This window comes from Neoarius graeffei, chromosome 11, assembly GCF_027579695.1.
Source record: "Neoarius graeffei isolate fNeoGra1 chromosome 11, fNeoGra1.pri, whole genome shotgun sequence".
Lineage (NCBI taxonomy): Eukaryota > Metazoa > Chordata > Actinopteri > Siluriformes > Ariidae > Neoarius > Neoarius graeffei.
Window position 1 is genome coordinate 25,824,633 of NC_083579.1, and position 12,714 is coordinate 25,837,346.

The following is a 12,714-nucleotide window of genomic DNA, read 5'->3' on the forward strand; positions in this document are numbered from 1 at the left end:
CCAATCGCGTGATTATAGTAGACTATCCACGAGTTTAGGAAGGCATTGCGGGGGCTGTCGCATGCAGGCTTGGGGCGTAACGGAATACATTTAATGGCGTTCAGGGGGGGCCCATTCAGAGCATTTTGTCCCGGGCCCAGCCAAAGCTGTCGGCGGCCCTGCATATAATTTTTCACACCCCTATAACAGAGTCTTGATATCTATGTTGTGCTTGACTGTTTCACCTCAAAAATTGAGGAAGAACTTAGAAATAAGGGAGCTATATGGTGCCTTGCATAAGTATTCACCCCCTTGATTGTTTCCATTTGTGTGTGTGTTACAGTCTGAATGTGAAATGGATTTAATTGGGATTATATGTCATGATCTTTGGGAACGATTAGGTTCCCTGGGAATGATCAGGAACCCATTCAAATACAAATCAGTCGGCGTAAATGGAGATGGATTGGCCACACCTTGAGGAAACATCCAGACAATGTTACAAAGCAAGCTTTAAAATGGAATCCCCAGGGCAAGCAGAAAAGAAGACCTGGAGGCATGACGTTGAGGCTGTGATGAAGAGCTGGAGCCATACCTGGAACACGCTTGAGAGGCTAGCCCAGGACAGGACCAGGTGGAGGAGGGAGATCGTTGATGGCCTATGCTCCAGGAGCTAAGGGCCTAAGTAAGTAAGTATATGGCATAAATCTACACAGAATAGCCCATTGTATTATTATTATTATTATTATTAATAAACTTTATTTGCCAGGTATGTGAACACACACGAGGAATTTGACTCCAGGTTCACTTAGCTCTCTTAGTACAAACAGATAAAAAGCGTAGAAACACCCCCCCCCCCCCCCCCCCCAAAAAAAAAGCTATGTACATTGTACTGAGTCAGGGGGGATTTCAAATATATATCGAAAAAAAATTTAAAGTTGTGATTGTATAAGTATTGACCACTCCAATCCTAAATTATCAGGATGTACCAGAACTATTAGAGGAGTTTCCACAACAACAGAGGTTAATGATTATGCAAGCCAATACTACATGGACCAACATGGAGGAGATGTATTGAGGAAAAGGCCACTCAACCAGTCATACAAGCATTTTATTTTGTACTCTGCTAATATAATAACGAACTGACTCCTAGCCAGCATAATGAGGAAACCAGTGACACATTTTTCCAGTTTACTGAAACTGAACGAGGGAGGAATTTTACGTTAATATTTAAACCGGAAGACGTGTAGCCGCGTTCCAAATGCAGCTACCACAACTGTTGGTTTATCCTCTAGCCTGCTTTCTAGAACGTAAAAGTTAGTGCGCACGTGTGCAGTGCTCACGCTCGCCGATTGGAACACAGCCCAGTGTTTATCCTGTTGACGTTCGGGCTCCGCCCTTTTGCGCGCCCGTGTGCCACGTCATTGTCCATCGCCCAGAGTGACGGAGGCGGAAGTGCGGCGCGACGGAACTCTACTTACTTACACACTGCATCTGAATACACGTTACTTTTACAACATTTGGTTCATTAAACCACAACCTCGCTTCTATTCGACGTATGTTTGAGTAAGTAACCGCCTGAATTACACTACAGTATTACATTTAGTGAAATACAGAGCAGACACACAGGGGGCGGGCAACATGGGAGCTACTTCATTCATGTTAATTACACATGATAGAAAGCTGAAGGAGCTCGAGTTAATTAAAAAAGTACACTAACTTAATTTTTTTGCTTGTTTGGTATTTTATTTGATCTTTGTCAACTACATTTCCCACAGTTTGGTTATATAATAGGTCTGGTTATAATACATAGAGACATTTAGTTTGGTTAACATATCTAGACTTTTGAAGCTGTTTCTCTGAGAAATCCTCTGTTGTACACACAACAGAGGATTTGTTGTGTGTGTGATATATAATCTCTCTCACACACACATACACACACACATACATATATATATCTCCTTCTCACCCCTGGCGGGGGGGTGGTATCCATCCTCAAGCTCGGGTCCTCTACCAGAGGCCTGGGAGTTTGAGGGTTCTGCGCAGTATCTTCGATGTTCCTAGGACTGCGCTCTTCTGGACTGAGGCTTCAGATGTTGTTCCTGGGATTTGCTGGAGCCACTCTCCCAGTTTGGGGGTTACTGCCCCAAGTGCCCCCACTACCACAGGGACCACGCAACCCTTGACCTTCCACATCCGTTCCAGCTGCTCTTTCAACCCTTGATACTTCTCAAGTTTCTCATGTTCCTTCTTCCTGATGTTGGCGTCAGCTGGGATCGCCACATCTATCACCACCACCCTCTTCTGCTCTTTGTCCACCACCACTATGTCCGGTTGGTTAGCCAGGATCTGTTTGTCAGTCTGGAAACTGAAGTCCCACAGAACCTTGGCCCTGTTGTTCTCAGCCACCTTCTGTGGTATGGCCCATTGGGACTTGGGTACTTCTATTCCATACTGGTTGCAGATGTTCCTGTATACTATCCCAGCCACTTGGTTGTGCCTCTCCAGGCCATTTTATATATATATATATATATATATATATATATATATATATATATATATATAAATAAAAAAGTGTGTGATATATCGTGTATATATGTGTGTGATATATAATATAAAATACACGCACACAATATATAAATAAAAATTAGTATGTGTATATCTAAATACTAATGTGTGTGTTTAAAAAAAACACTAAAACTTAAGAAGCATAGGGTGTGATAGAGAACGTTCATATTTTACATTTGTTTGGCAACAAAGATCAAAATATCTGACGTCTTTCCAGAGTTGGAAACGTTTGAGGGTTATAGTACACTGAACAGACCCGCATCTGTGCAAAAGAACACACTGCCTGACTCGTGTAAGATTTGTGGCTGTGTGAGGAATAATCAGTCAGTGTTTCCCTGCCTAGTTCTCAGGGACTTCTCAAGGAGGTTCGCATTTTTTGGCAAGCAATACCTCTCTTAATACATTCTAGGAGTGGACAAATACAGTACTACTATGTAGCACATTGTTTATTCACAGTTGCCTGGCAGAAAGGTTGAGGTTTAACAATCAGAAGAAGAAAATTAACTCTCCTCCTTATTGAATTGTTTGAAAGTGTGCTTTTATTTGGAATGTCAACATAATGCTTCATGATGAGGTGAAACATCTCAATGCTGTAGCTTGTTCTGAGTTGCACTGCTTGCTGTGCTGCACTACACACATTAGCCAAACTTGAATAACAGCCTCTATGGGTGATGCGAGGACAGAATGAGGTCTCATAGCTAAAACATTGACCAATGACTTGCTGACATGAAAACATTAGATGCACTACATTAGAAACTTGGCTGTCAGTATGCATTATTACATCACATGACGTTTTTTAGCCTAGTCATTAGATTTCTGGACAAACCAAAATGTCACAATTGCACACTGAAGCCTTGTCTACGGATGAATTTATACTTGGTCCACTCAGAGTACTGTTGTTGTGTGGTTTTTTTTTTTTTTGGTGCTGTTGTCCCTTAGGGTTCAAGCCACACCCACTCCTCATGTCCAGCATTTCTTGTATTTTCATTCAGGCCCTGTAGGATGTTACTGGAAGAGACGCCACTGTTTGACCCCTCTCTGCTCCAGGAGCTGGACTGGAGCAGCAGCAAGGTATCCTTCTCGCCCCCCATCTCACCCTTGGAGCCTGGAGATGGCCTCGTCCTCCGTCCTCTCCGCCCCGCTGACTTGGACAAAGGTACGCGCTTATTCATCTTTCACTCTGTCCTCTGTCCATAGATATGCATCTGTCTAATGCAAGGGATTTTGTGTCTGTCCCACATTGTAGGACTGTATAAGGTTCTGTCGCAGCTCACAGTGGCAGGAGACGTCACAAAAGAGCAGTTCAGAGGTAGTCATGCTTATTTAGTAGCACATTTAGCTAACCAGATAATTGGTGACCAATCATACCTTTTCACATTTTACACACTTATTCCACATTTATTTGAATGTCAGTATTTGTAAACTGACTTTTAAAGCCAGGGGTAAACATTAATAACATTGCAATGCATTATGGGTAATACATACATATTATATAAGTCTATCTGGAATGCTCTGCCCTTACAGCAAATTTTGAACACATGAAGAAAACGGGCGATTATTTCGCCATTGTGGTTGAGGACACAAACTTGGGACAGATTGTTGCCACGGCAACCCTCATCATAGAGCACAAATTCATCCATTCATGTGCAAAGGTAAGGCACATTTTCTACCATGTTCTAATTTAAACTGTTTGCCTTCTGTGTTGAGTCTCCTTTCATTTTTCCTTACCTTTTTGAACTTTACTCGCTTGACAATGAGGAAATGCATTTTTATGACCTGCTGTTTTTCTTGTTAGCGAGGGCGTGTTGAGGAGGTGGTGGTCAGCGACGTCTGCCGAGGGAAACAGCTAGGAAAACTGTAAGTTCACATCAAAACACTTGTCCTTTTGTGCTTTTATTAACTCCTCAATACTTTGCAGCTAGAATCACATAATTTGAGTTTATATTGCATTCAGAAAACTTAGGCCCAATCCCAATTCTAATTTCTACCCCTTCCCCTTGGCCCTTCCCCTTGAAACTGAGCTACAAGGGATAGGGCTTGAAATTCAACCCCTACGTATTGGGATAGCCCTTCAACGATCGCATACGTCATCGCGTACCTCCGTCAGCGTTTACGTTAGCAAAACGCGACCAAATGCGTCATTGGCTGCGACCAGCCGCTACAGTCAGAGCCAGAGGCAGAACCAGAAATCTCTGCTGGCAGGGTGTGATTTGTTAACTAACACCACTGAATGGGATATCTTTGGCGCTTCGTGCACCACATCCGACAGAATGAGGTGTCAGAACACTCATGTAAACAATAAAAGCGAGAATAACAGAACAAAACGTACGCAGTCAAGCAACCGAAAACAATACTCACTCCCAAAGCTTTTTAGCAGCAGCTTGGATTTCAGAAATCGCTGCTCATTCTCAGCTCGAAAGCGAATCAAGCGGCGTGTTTCCTCTGGATAACAACTTAAAACACGTAAATAATGGCGAAAATACATTTATGACAATCTTTCGCCGCGGGAACCGCCATCTTTCTGAAATCCGCATGAAATCTCGCTGAAATCCGCATGGCATTGTGGGAAATCACTCAAACCCCTTCGTTTGGAGTCAGCTCCAGGAAAATCTCCGTTTGGAGGGGTACAGAAGCCCTACCCCTTCCCCTACCCCTCCGCGTTAACTGGGATTGGGATACCCCTACCCCTTCACGTGAATGCGCAAAATGGAGGGGAAGGGCCAAGGGGTAGGGCCAAGGGGTGAAATGGGATTCGGCCTTAGTGTGAATATTGGGGTTTTGAATTTGTAGCTCAGTAAAATCTCAAATCGAGTTTTGAAACTGAGTTTCATGAAGGCAATCCCTCAATTCAACATTTTAGAGTAAATTTTAATAAAATAAGGTTTCCAGTTATGGCCGCGAGCTAGAGTCACATTCAACTCCACTCCGCTACAAACTTGAACAAATCCTGATGTAAATTGCAAATTAGACCTTGAAAGAGTACAGGCAAACGTTGAATAAGACGAGGTGATTCCGAACACTGGGAAAACGAGCAGGGACAGAGGGAAAACAACGCAGGTGAAGTTAATTAGCTTCGGGATGCAAAGCATGGAGCGCGGCGCTAGCAAAGAAGCTAACTCCGACACAGCAGCTGCAGAGCAATGTGGAAGTGAGCTCTGTGGGGCTAAAGAAGAAATACTAATGGCAGTAAACAACCTAAGGTCTGACTTTTCGACCAGATTGGATGGAATTCTGACCGCAGTTGAAGAAACGAAGAAAGAACTGGTTGATTGTACTGAAAGAGTAACAGAAGCGGAGATACGGCTGTCCACAGTGGAGGACGAGCAGACTGAGTTAAAAGAGACGGTTCAGACGCTGGAAAAAAGGAATAAAACTCTGGAAGATAAAATCGACATGGAAACGAGATTGCGGCTGAATAATCTGAGGTTAGTAAATCTGCCCGAGGGAGCGGAGGTCCTGGATCCCTGCTCATTTCTGGAGAGCTGGCTACCAGAGGCGCTAGATCTGGCCCCTCTGTGAGGCCCAATAGTGTTGGAAAGGGCGCACTGAGTCGGACCGAGACGGGACACTGAAGAGCCACCGAGAACTTTAATAATGAAGTTTCAGAACTACAAGCAGAAAATACTTGTGATGAAAGCAGCCAAGTCGAAGAAAGGCATCCTTTACAAGAACAATCACGTCGGATTTTACAACGACCTGGCAACTGAAGTGCACAGACAACGGAAAAAATGACACAGTGCGACAGCAGCTGCGGAGCCTGGGACTCAGGCACGGCATAATGCCCCTAGCTAAGCCGGTGGTGACTTACAGAGATCAAACACACACCTTCAATACGCCGACGGAGGAAGCTAAGGGGGGCTTCTCATTCAGTTGGGGAAACGGGGTTCATTTTTTCTCATGGTTTAGTAAGTTCAGTGTATGTTTTAATGGTTAAATGTGTTGAACTTCTCAGTCATGTTACTTTTACGAAGGGACCATTGTGGTGTAACATTCTGAATGTCTCAAAGGGTAGAACTTGAATGTATATCCTGGAATTGTAGAGGTTTACAAAAAACTAAGAAAATCAAACAAGTAATGAATAAGCTAAGAGACATGGATTCAAAAATCGTCTTTTTACAGGAGACTCACACTTTAAAGGAAGACAATATAAAGATAAGTAGGAGATGGCAGGGAAACATCTATGCAGCGTCATTCACATCACAAGCTAGAGGAGTTATGACTCTCATTCACAAATCAATACCCTTTCAAGTCTCTGATATAATTAAAGATAAATATGGAAGATATTTAATTATCCAGGGATCTTTGCTCTCAGTAAACTTGAATCTAGTAAATATTTACTGGCCAAATGCAGATGAACCCAGCTTTTTTTTTTTACAAATCTACTTCTCACGCTGGCATCGCTCCCAGGATAATAGCAGGGGACTGGAACTGCACACTGGACCCAATAAAGGACAGATCCACAGGTGTTGACCAAACTCATAAGAGAAGTAGAGTAATTATTAATCATCTTATTAAAGAGTTGAATCTGTTGGACATATGGAGATACTTTTAAACCCAATGATATTGCTTACTCCTGCTACTCGAGTACATTTAAGACATACTCACGTATAGACTATTTTTTGGTATCTGCAACATTGGCTTCTAGAATACAGGACTGTTATTACAGTAGCATACGAATATCAGATCATGGTCCATGTTGTCTGATCTATGTGGATAAGAAGCTGGTAAAAGATCCACCTAGATGGAGCCTAAATAAGAAATGGCTACTAGATGAAAACTTTATTAAGTATGTCGGGAACGAGATAGATACGGTAATTATTTTAAGGATAACACAAATGAAACAACAGCAGGTATTAAGTGGGATGCTTTCAAAGCCTTTTTAAGAGGACACATAATTAGTTGTACCTCATTCAAAACTAGAGAATCGCGGCAAAAGAGACAGCAGTTAGAATCTAAAATACAAACTCTCCAAGAACAGGTCTTTAAGAACAGAACCCCTGCTGTAGAAAAAGAATTACTGCTCTCAAGAGCAGAGTATAATAAACTATCTGCAGATAGGGCAGCCTCAGATATGCTCAGGCTTAATCAAACATTTTATGAACAAGGGGAAAAGCCCGGTAAACTGTTGGCTTGGCAAATAAAACAGTTAGAAACAAGGAAAACTATTGCTTCAATTAAAAATAATAATGGGGATACGATAGTAGACCCTATTGAAATAATGAATTTAGAAAATATTATGAAAATTTATACGAATCTCAAGTAGAATATGACCCGCAGTCCCAAAATTCATTCTTGGATAAATTGAAATTTCCAACTATTTCTACTGAACTTGTAGAAGAACTAGAAGCAGACCTAAAAGAAGAGGAAATGGGTATAGCTATTGATGGTATGAAAGCAGGAAAAACAGCTGGCCCAGATGGATTACCAATTGATCTGTATAAAAAATTTAAGTCCAAATTACTGAAGCCATTACTAGAAGTGTTTTTGGAAGCATTCCAAAGTGGCAGTCTACCAAAATCAATGACTGGTGCGGTAATAACATTATTGCCAAAACCAGGGAAGCCCAACAACAGATGTGAAAATATGAGACCAATAAGCTTATTAAATTCTGACCTCAAAATTTTAGCAAGACGGCTTCAAGAAACATTACCTAGTATAATACATAGGGATCAAAATGGGTTCATTCAAGGACGCCAAGGATTCCATAACGTCAGAAGAGTCCTTAATGTTATTCAAGGATTGAGGGACCCCTCTGATAAGGCCCTCCTATCTTTAGACTCTGAGAAAGCTTTTGATAAGGTGGAATGGCCTGATCTCTTTTTAATATCTTGGAAAGATTTGGATGTGGCAATACATTTCTAAAAGGGGTTCAGTTGTATGTAAACCCTACAGCAGAAATATTAACAAATAAAAATATATCAGAACCAATCACAATTAAAAGTGGATGCCATCAAGGGCATCCACTGTCTCCGCTGTCTCCCTGTCTCCGCTGTTATTCACTGTAGCGATCAAGCCTTTAGCAATAGCTGTACGAGCACATACTGAAATAGTTGGAATAACAATTGGTCAAACAGAGCATAAATTAGCATTGTATGCAGATGACGTTATTTTGTTTGTCTCACAACTCTGTAGATCTATTCCTGTGTTCCTGGAATTAATAAAAACATTTGGTGGCATCTCAGGATACACAATTAACAACTCCAAGTCTTCAATTTTATTACTTGACGAGAGAGAGAAAGAAAATCCACTTAGAGAAGCATCCCAATTTAAAGTGGTAGATCAGTTTACATATTTGGGAATAAAAATTAGGTCCATATTAGCTCCAGTTGTAAAATCCAATTATGAATCATTGACTGAGGAAATAAGAGTCAATTAATAGATGGACATCCCTGCCCTTGTCCTTGATTGGTAGAATCAACATTATAAAAATGAACATACTCCCTAAGATACTGTATCTATTTCGGAATATTCCGCTGTCTCCACCTGATGGTTTTTTAAAGGAAATTAATAAGTTATTTTCTGGTTTCATTTGGCAAAACAACAAAGCTAGAATTCGACTATCCCTGTTATACCTACCACATAGTAATGGAGGTTTAAAATGTCCAAATATAACATGGTATTATTGGGCAGTACAATTTAAGGACTATTAAATTTTATTTTGCAACAAGGGATGTTCCACAATGGAAAGAAATGGAAGATGAATGTTTGCATTTGCCGTTACCCCTGTATTTTTACTCTGATACAGTGCCAAACTTGATAAAACAAACCACTAATCCGATTGTCAAGAATATGATGAGTATGGTTTGAAGTACAAAAATTTACTAAAGAAACTAGTCGAATATCTCAGTACACTCCTATTTGGGGAAATCAGCATTTTATACCAGGAAGAGCAGATGCTGTATTTAGAAAGTGGGCATCAAAGGGACTAGAAAAAATTCAAGATTTGTATTTGCCCAACTCAGATGACGTTATCATTTGAACAAATTGGGCATAAATATGATAAACATTTCTTTAAATTCCTCCAGCTTAGAAATTACATTAGGACGAGCCAAAACAGTCTTTTAACCAGACCTCCAATTTCTGACTTGGAAAAAATTGTGTTTAAGGACAGCTTAAGTAAAGGTGCTATAGCCGAGCTATATAACTATTTATCAAATTCGGTTGAAAATGCAGATCATAAACGAGAAGCGTGGAAGGACGATCTAGGCACAGATATATCATTAGAAGACTGGCAATCTATATGTACTAAGGCTCACACCCAATCAATCAACACTCGATTTAGACTACTGCAGTATAAATGGTTGATGAGAGTTTATATTACACCAGTTAAATAAATACAATAAGAATATCCCAGATGTGTGTACAAAATGTACTGAGGTGAAGGGGACATTATTACATTGTGTATGGCAATGCAGTAAGATAAAATCTTTTTGGGAGGAGGTTAAAAAGGCAATAGAAAAAATTATTTCAAAAAATATTCCAATGGATCCTGCACTTTTTGTCTTAGGACTTTACCCAAAAGGTCACAAATACAACAAAAGTGAATGAATATTAATAGATGTGTGTTTGTTGCACGCCAAAAGATCCATTGCAATGTTTTGGAAGAAGACCAGCAGACCAAATGTTACATATTGGGTGAAGCAAATGCTCACAACTTTGCCTTTGGAGAGAGTTTTTATTTATATATATATATATATATATATATATATATATATATATACGAAAAGGAAGGCAAGATATGGGAACAGTTTAATATGTATGTTAATGGTATTAATCTGGCAACTGACAATGAAGAGGAATAAGTAGTCAGATATGTAAACCTCATAACAGAATTAATGAGTTCAAATTCCTGTGATTGTATAAAGCCATTAAATTATGTACAAATGTTTTGTGGCTGAGGAATGTACGTTTGATGTGTATTGCTCATTTGTAATTTTGTTTTATGTAAAAAAAAAAAAGTCAAATATATTGTTTAAAAAAAAAAAATATCCTTCGAAGCACAGGGACTGATCTGTACAAAGGCCACATCTTCATTAGGACTAACAGGCATTGAGGCCACACCCTTTTTCATTGAGACTGGATGCCACACCTCCTTCACTGAGTGACTTTCACAGAGGCTAAGCCTCCTCCACTAATACACACTTATGGGGCTTAACAGCTACTGAGGCCACACCTTCACTAAATCTGACTCTCAGATACCACTCCTCTTTCCCTAGTCCATACTTTCATGGAGTCTGACAGGCATGGAGGCCATGCCTATTCCACTAGTACACAACACCTTCATTGAGCCTGACCGGCACAAAGGCCACGCCTCTTTTATGGAGACAGGTGCACAAACCGCCACACCTTCACAGAGCCTGACAGGCTGAGGGGCCACACCTTCACTGAGCCTGTGCGCTTGTATACGAATGCAGAATTTTAACAAAGGAATGTTTTTAATTTGACAAAATGATTGTTTAAAAGCATCTAATCTATCTGATGTTTTGTGCACAGGCTCGTCGTGACGTTGACTCTGCTTAGCAAAAAACTGCAGTGCTACAAGATCACACTGGAGTGTGCACAGAAAAACGTGGAATTCTACAAGAAGCTGGGTTACATGCCCACAGAGGAGACGTACATGCAGTGTCGCTTCTTTGACTGAGTCCTCGAGGGGTGTTACAGAGCATGCAGCTCCGGATGTACATCAGCTCACAGCGACTGTATGCTCGGTTTACTTTGCTTCTGTAGCATTTTCCTCAAGAACGAGCAGAGGTAGTCGGGGGGGACAAAAAAGAAAAAATCATCTCTATAGCATGATGGATTTCGTGTTGAGAAATATGAAGTTGCAGTCTCTAACAAATGACGGGATCTTCTGCAATTATTAGTCATTTATGCTGGAAGTTATCTTTTAAAAAGAAGGTACTTGAATATTTTCTAAAAACAGAGGTATACTTTTCTATTTGAATCTACATGGTAATTTATATTTTATGTATAATAAATAGCACCAAAATATTCTCTGAGGGAGAAAGGCCAGTTTGGCAAATTGTTGCAGCAACGACTTGAGTGCGTTCCATGTTTTCACACACACAAAAAAAACAATTCTCACACTACATTATCACCTATGTGGTTGATCAACCAAGTTTAGTTTTGCATGTGAGCCATGAAGTAAATGTAGTTAACACATTGCACATATTTCACTTTATGTACAGATGGTGCTCCTGTGAACTACCATTACCTGTTAGCTATATTAGCCTTGTCACAGCAGTGCACAGCTAAAAATGTTGAACACTACACAGGCTTGGGCTTAATTTCTGCTCCTGTACTGGGATCAGACTGCACAATGTTTTTGTCCATTATGATGGTTACTGTCACATTTGGAAATCATAGTGCCAAAAAGTCTTGCCGTGTCTTGGTCAGGAGACTGGCTCCCCTGCAAGTTCATATCCAGATGCTACATGGCTGTTCTTTGGGTATGACACTGAAAATTTGTCTGGCACAAAATTTTTTAAATGGGGCTGAATTTGTCTCATCTGATCCTGGCATTATAAATTCTAGTCCAAAAAAAAAAGCCTGGATTACAGATTCCACACATTGTCACATGCAGAACTGGAAACTGATTGGAATGAATGTTAAATGTGTTTGTCTGACTGTACCACTGGACATGTGCTGATATCCCTTCCCATCATGGTAAACTCTTGGCAATCTTAATCCTGGTTTACAAGATCACAGTATTTAAAAAAAAAAAAAATTGTGCAATTTTTTGATACTTTTACCATGCATGCTGAATATCTAATGAGTATCAGCACCTGTCCAGTCCAAAGGGGAATTTTTATTTATTAGTAGAAAGTGGAAAATAAACTGATTCATTGTTAGTGTAGCAGTTGACCAACTTTTATATCAAATGTAAAAACTGATCAGTTTACTGTATAATGCAGCATATAACTTATAGTAACTGCTCTGAAAGGGGGGAAAGTTATTTTTGAAGTTCAATTAAAGCACTTTCCTCACACCACTGTATCAGTGACGGTTATATGCAAACATTCAACATTTATCACCCATGTATTAACATAAACCTTGCAGTAGGATCTCCTGTCACAGCTACTGTTATTGAAAACTAATTCTGACCAATCCAGACGTGAGAACTCAAAGGGCTGTGGAATATGTTGGTCACAATGTCACACCACACTAGTT

General features: G+C 40.3%; 1 protein-coding gene across 1 annotated transcript; it reads left to right on the forward strand.

The window, feature by feature from the left end:
• Nucleotides 1–1,416: 1,416 nt before the first annotated feature.
• Nucleotides 1,417–12,532, forward strand: gnpnat1 (glucosamine-phosphate N-acetyltransferase 1). The gene is made up of 6 exons (XM_060933672.1): nt 1,417–1,542; nt 3,537–3,700; nt 3,791–3,853; nt 4,069–4,196; nt 4,340–4,401; nt 11,038–12,532. Exons 1-6 carry the CDS (start codon nt 1,535–1,537, stop codon nt 11,183–11,185), a joined length of 573 nt encoding a protein of 190 aa, XP_060789655.1. The 5' UTR covers nt 1,417–1,534; the 3' UTR covers nt 11,186–12,532.
• Nucleotides 12,533–12,714: the final 182 nt, after the last annotated feature.

Bases quoted from the DNA above. Each gene is read 5' to 3' on its own strand.
- gnpnat1 (XM_060933672.1), top strand. The intron at 3,854-4,068 runs GTAGTCATGCTT...CTGCCCTTACAG, and splicing joins CACAAAAGAGCAGTTCAGAG to CAAATTTTGAACACATGAAG. The intron at 4,402-11,037 runs GTAAGTTCACAT...TTTTGTGCACAG, and splicing joins GGGAAACAGCTAGGAAAACT to GCTCGTCGTGACGTTGACTC.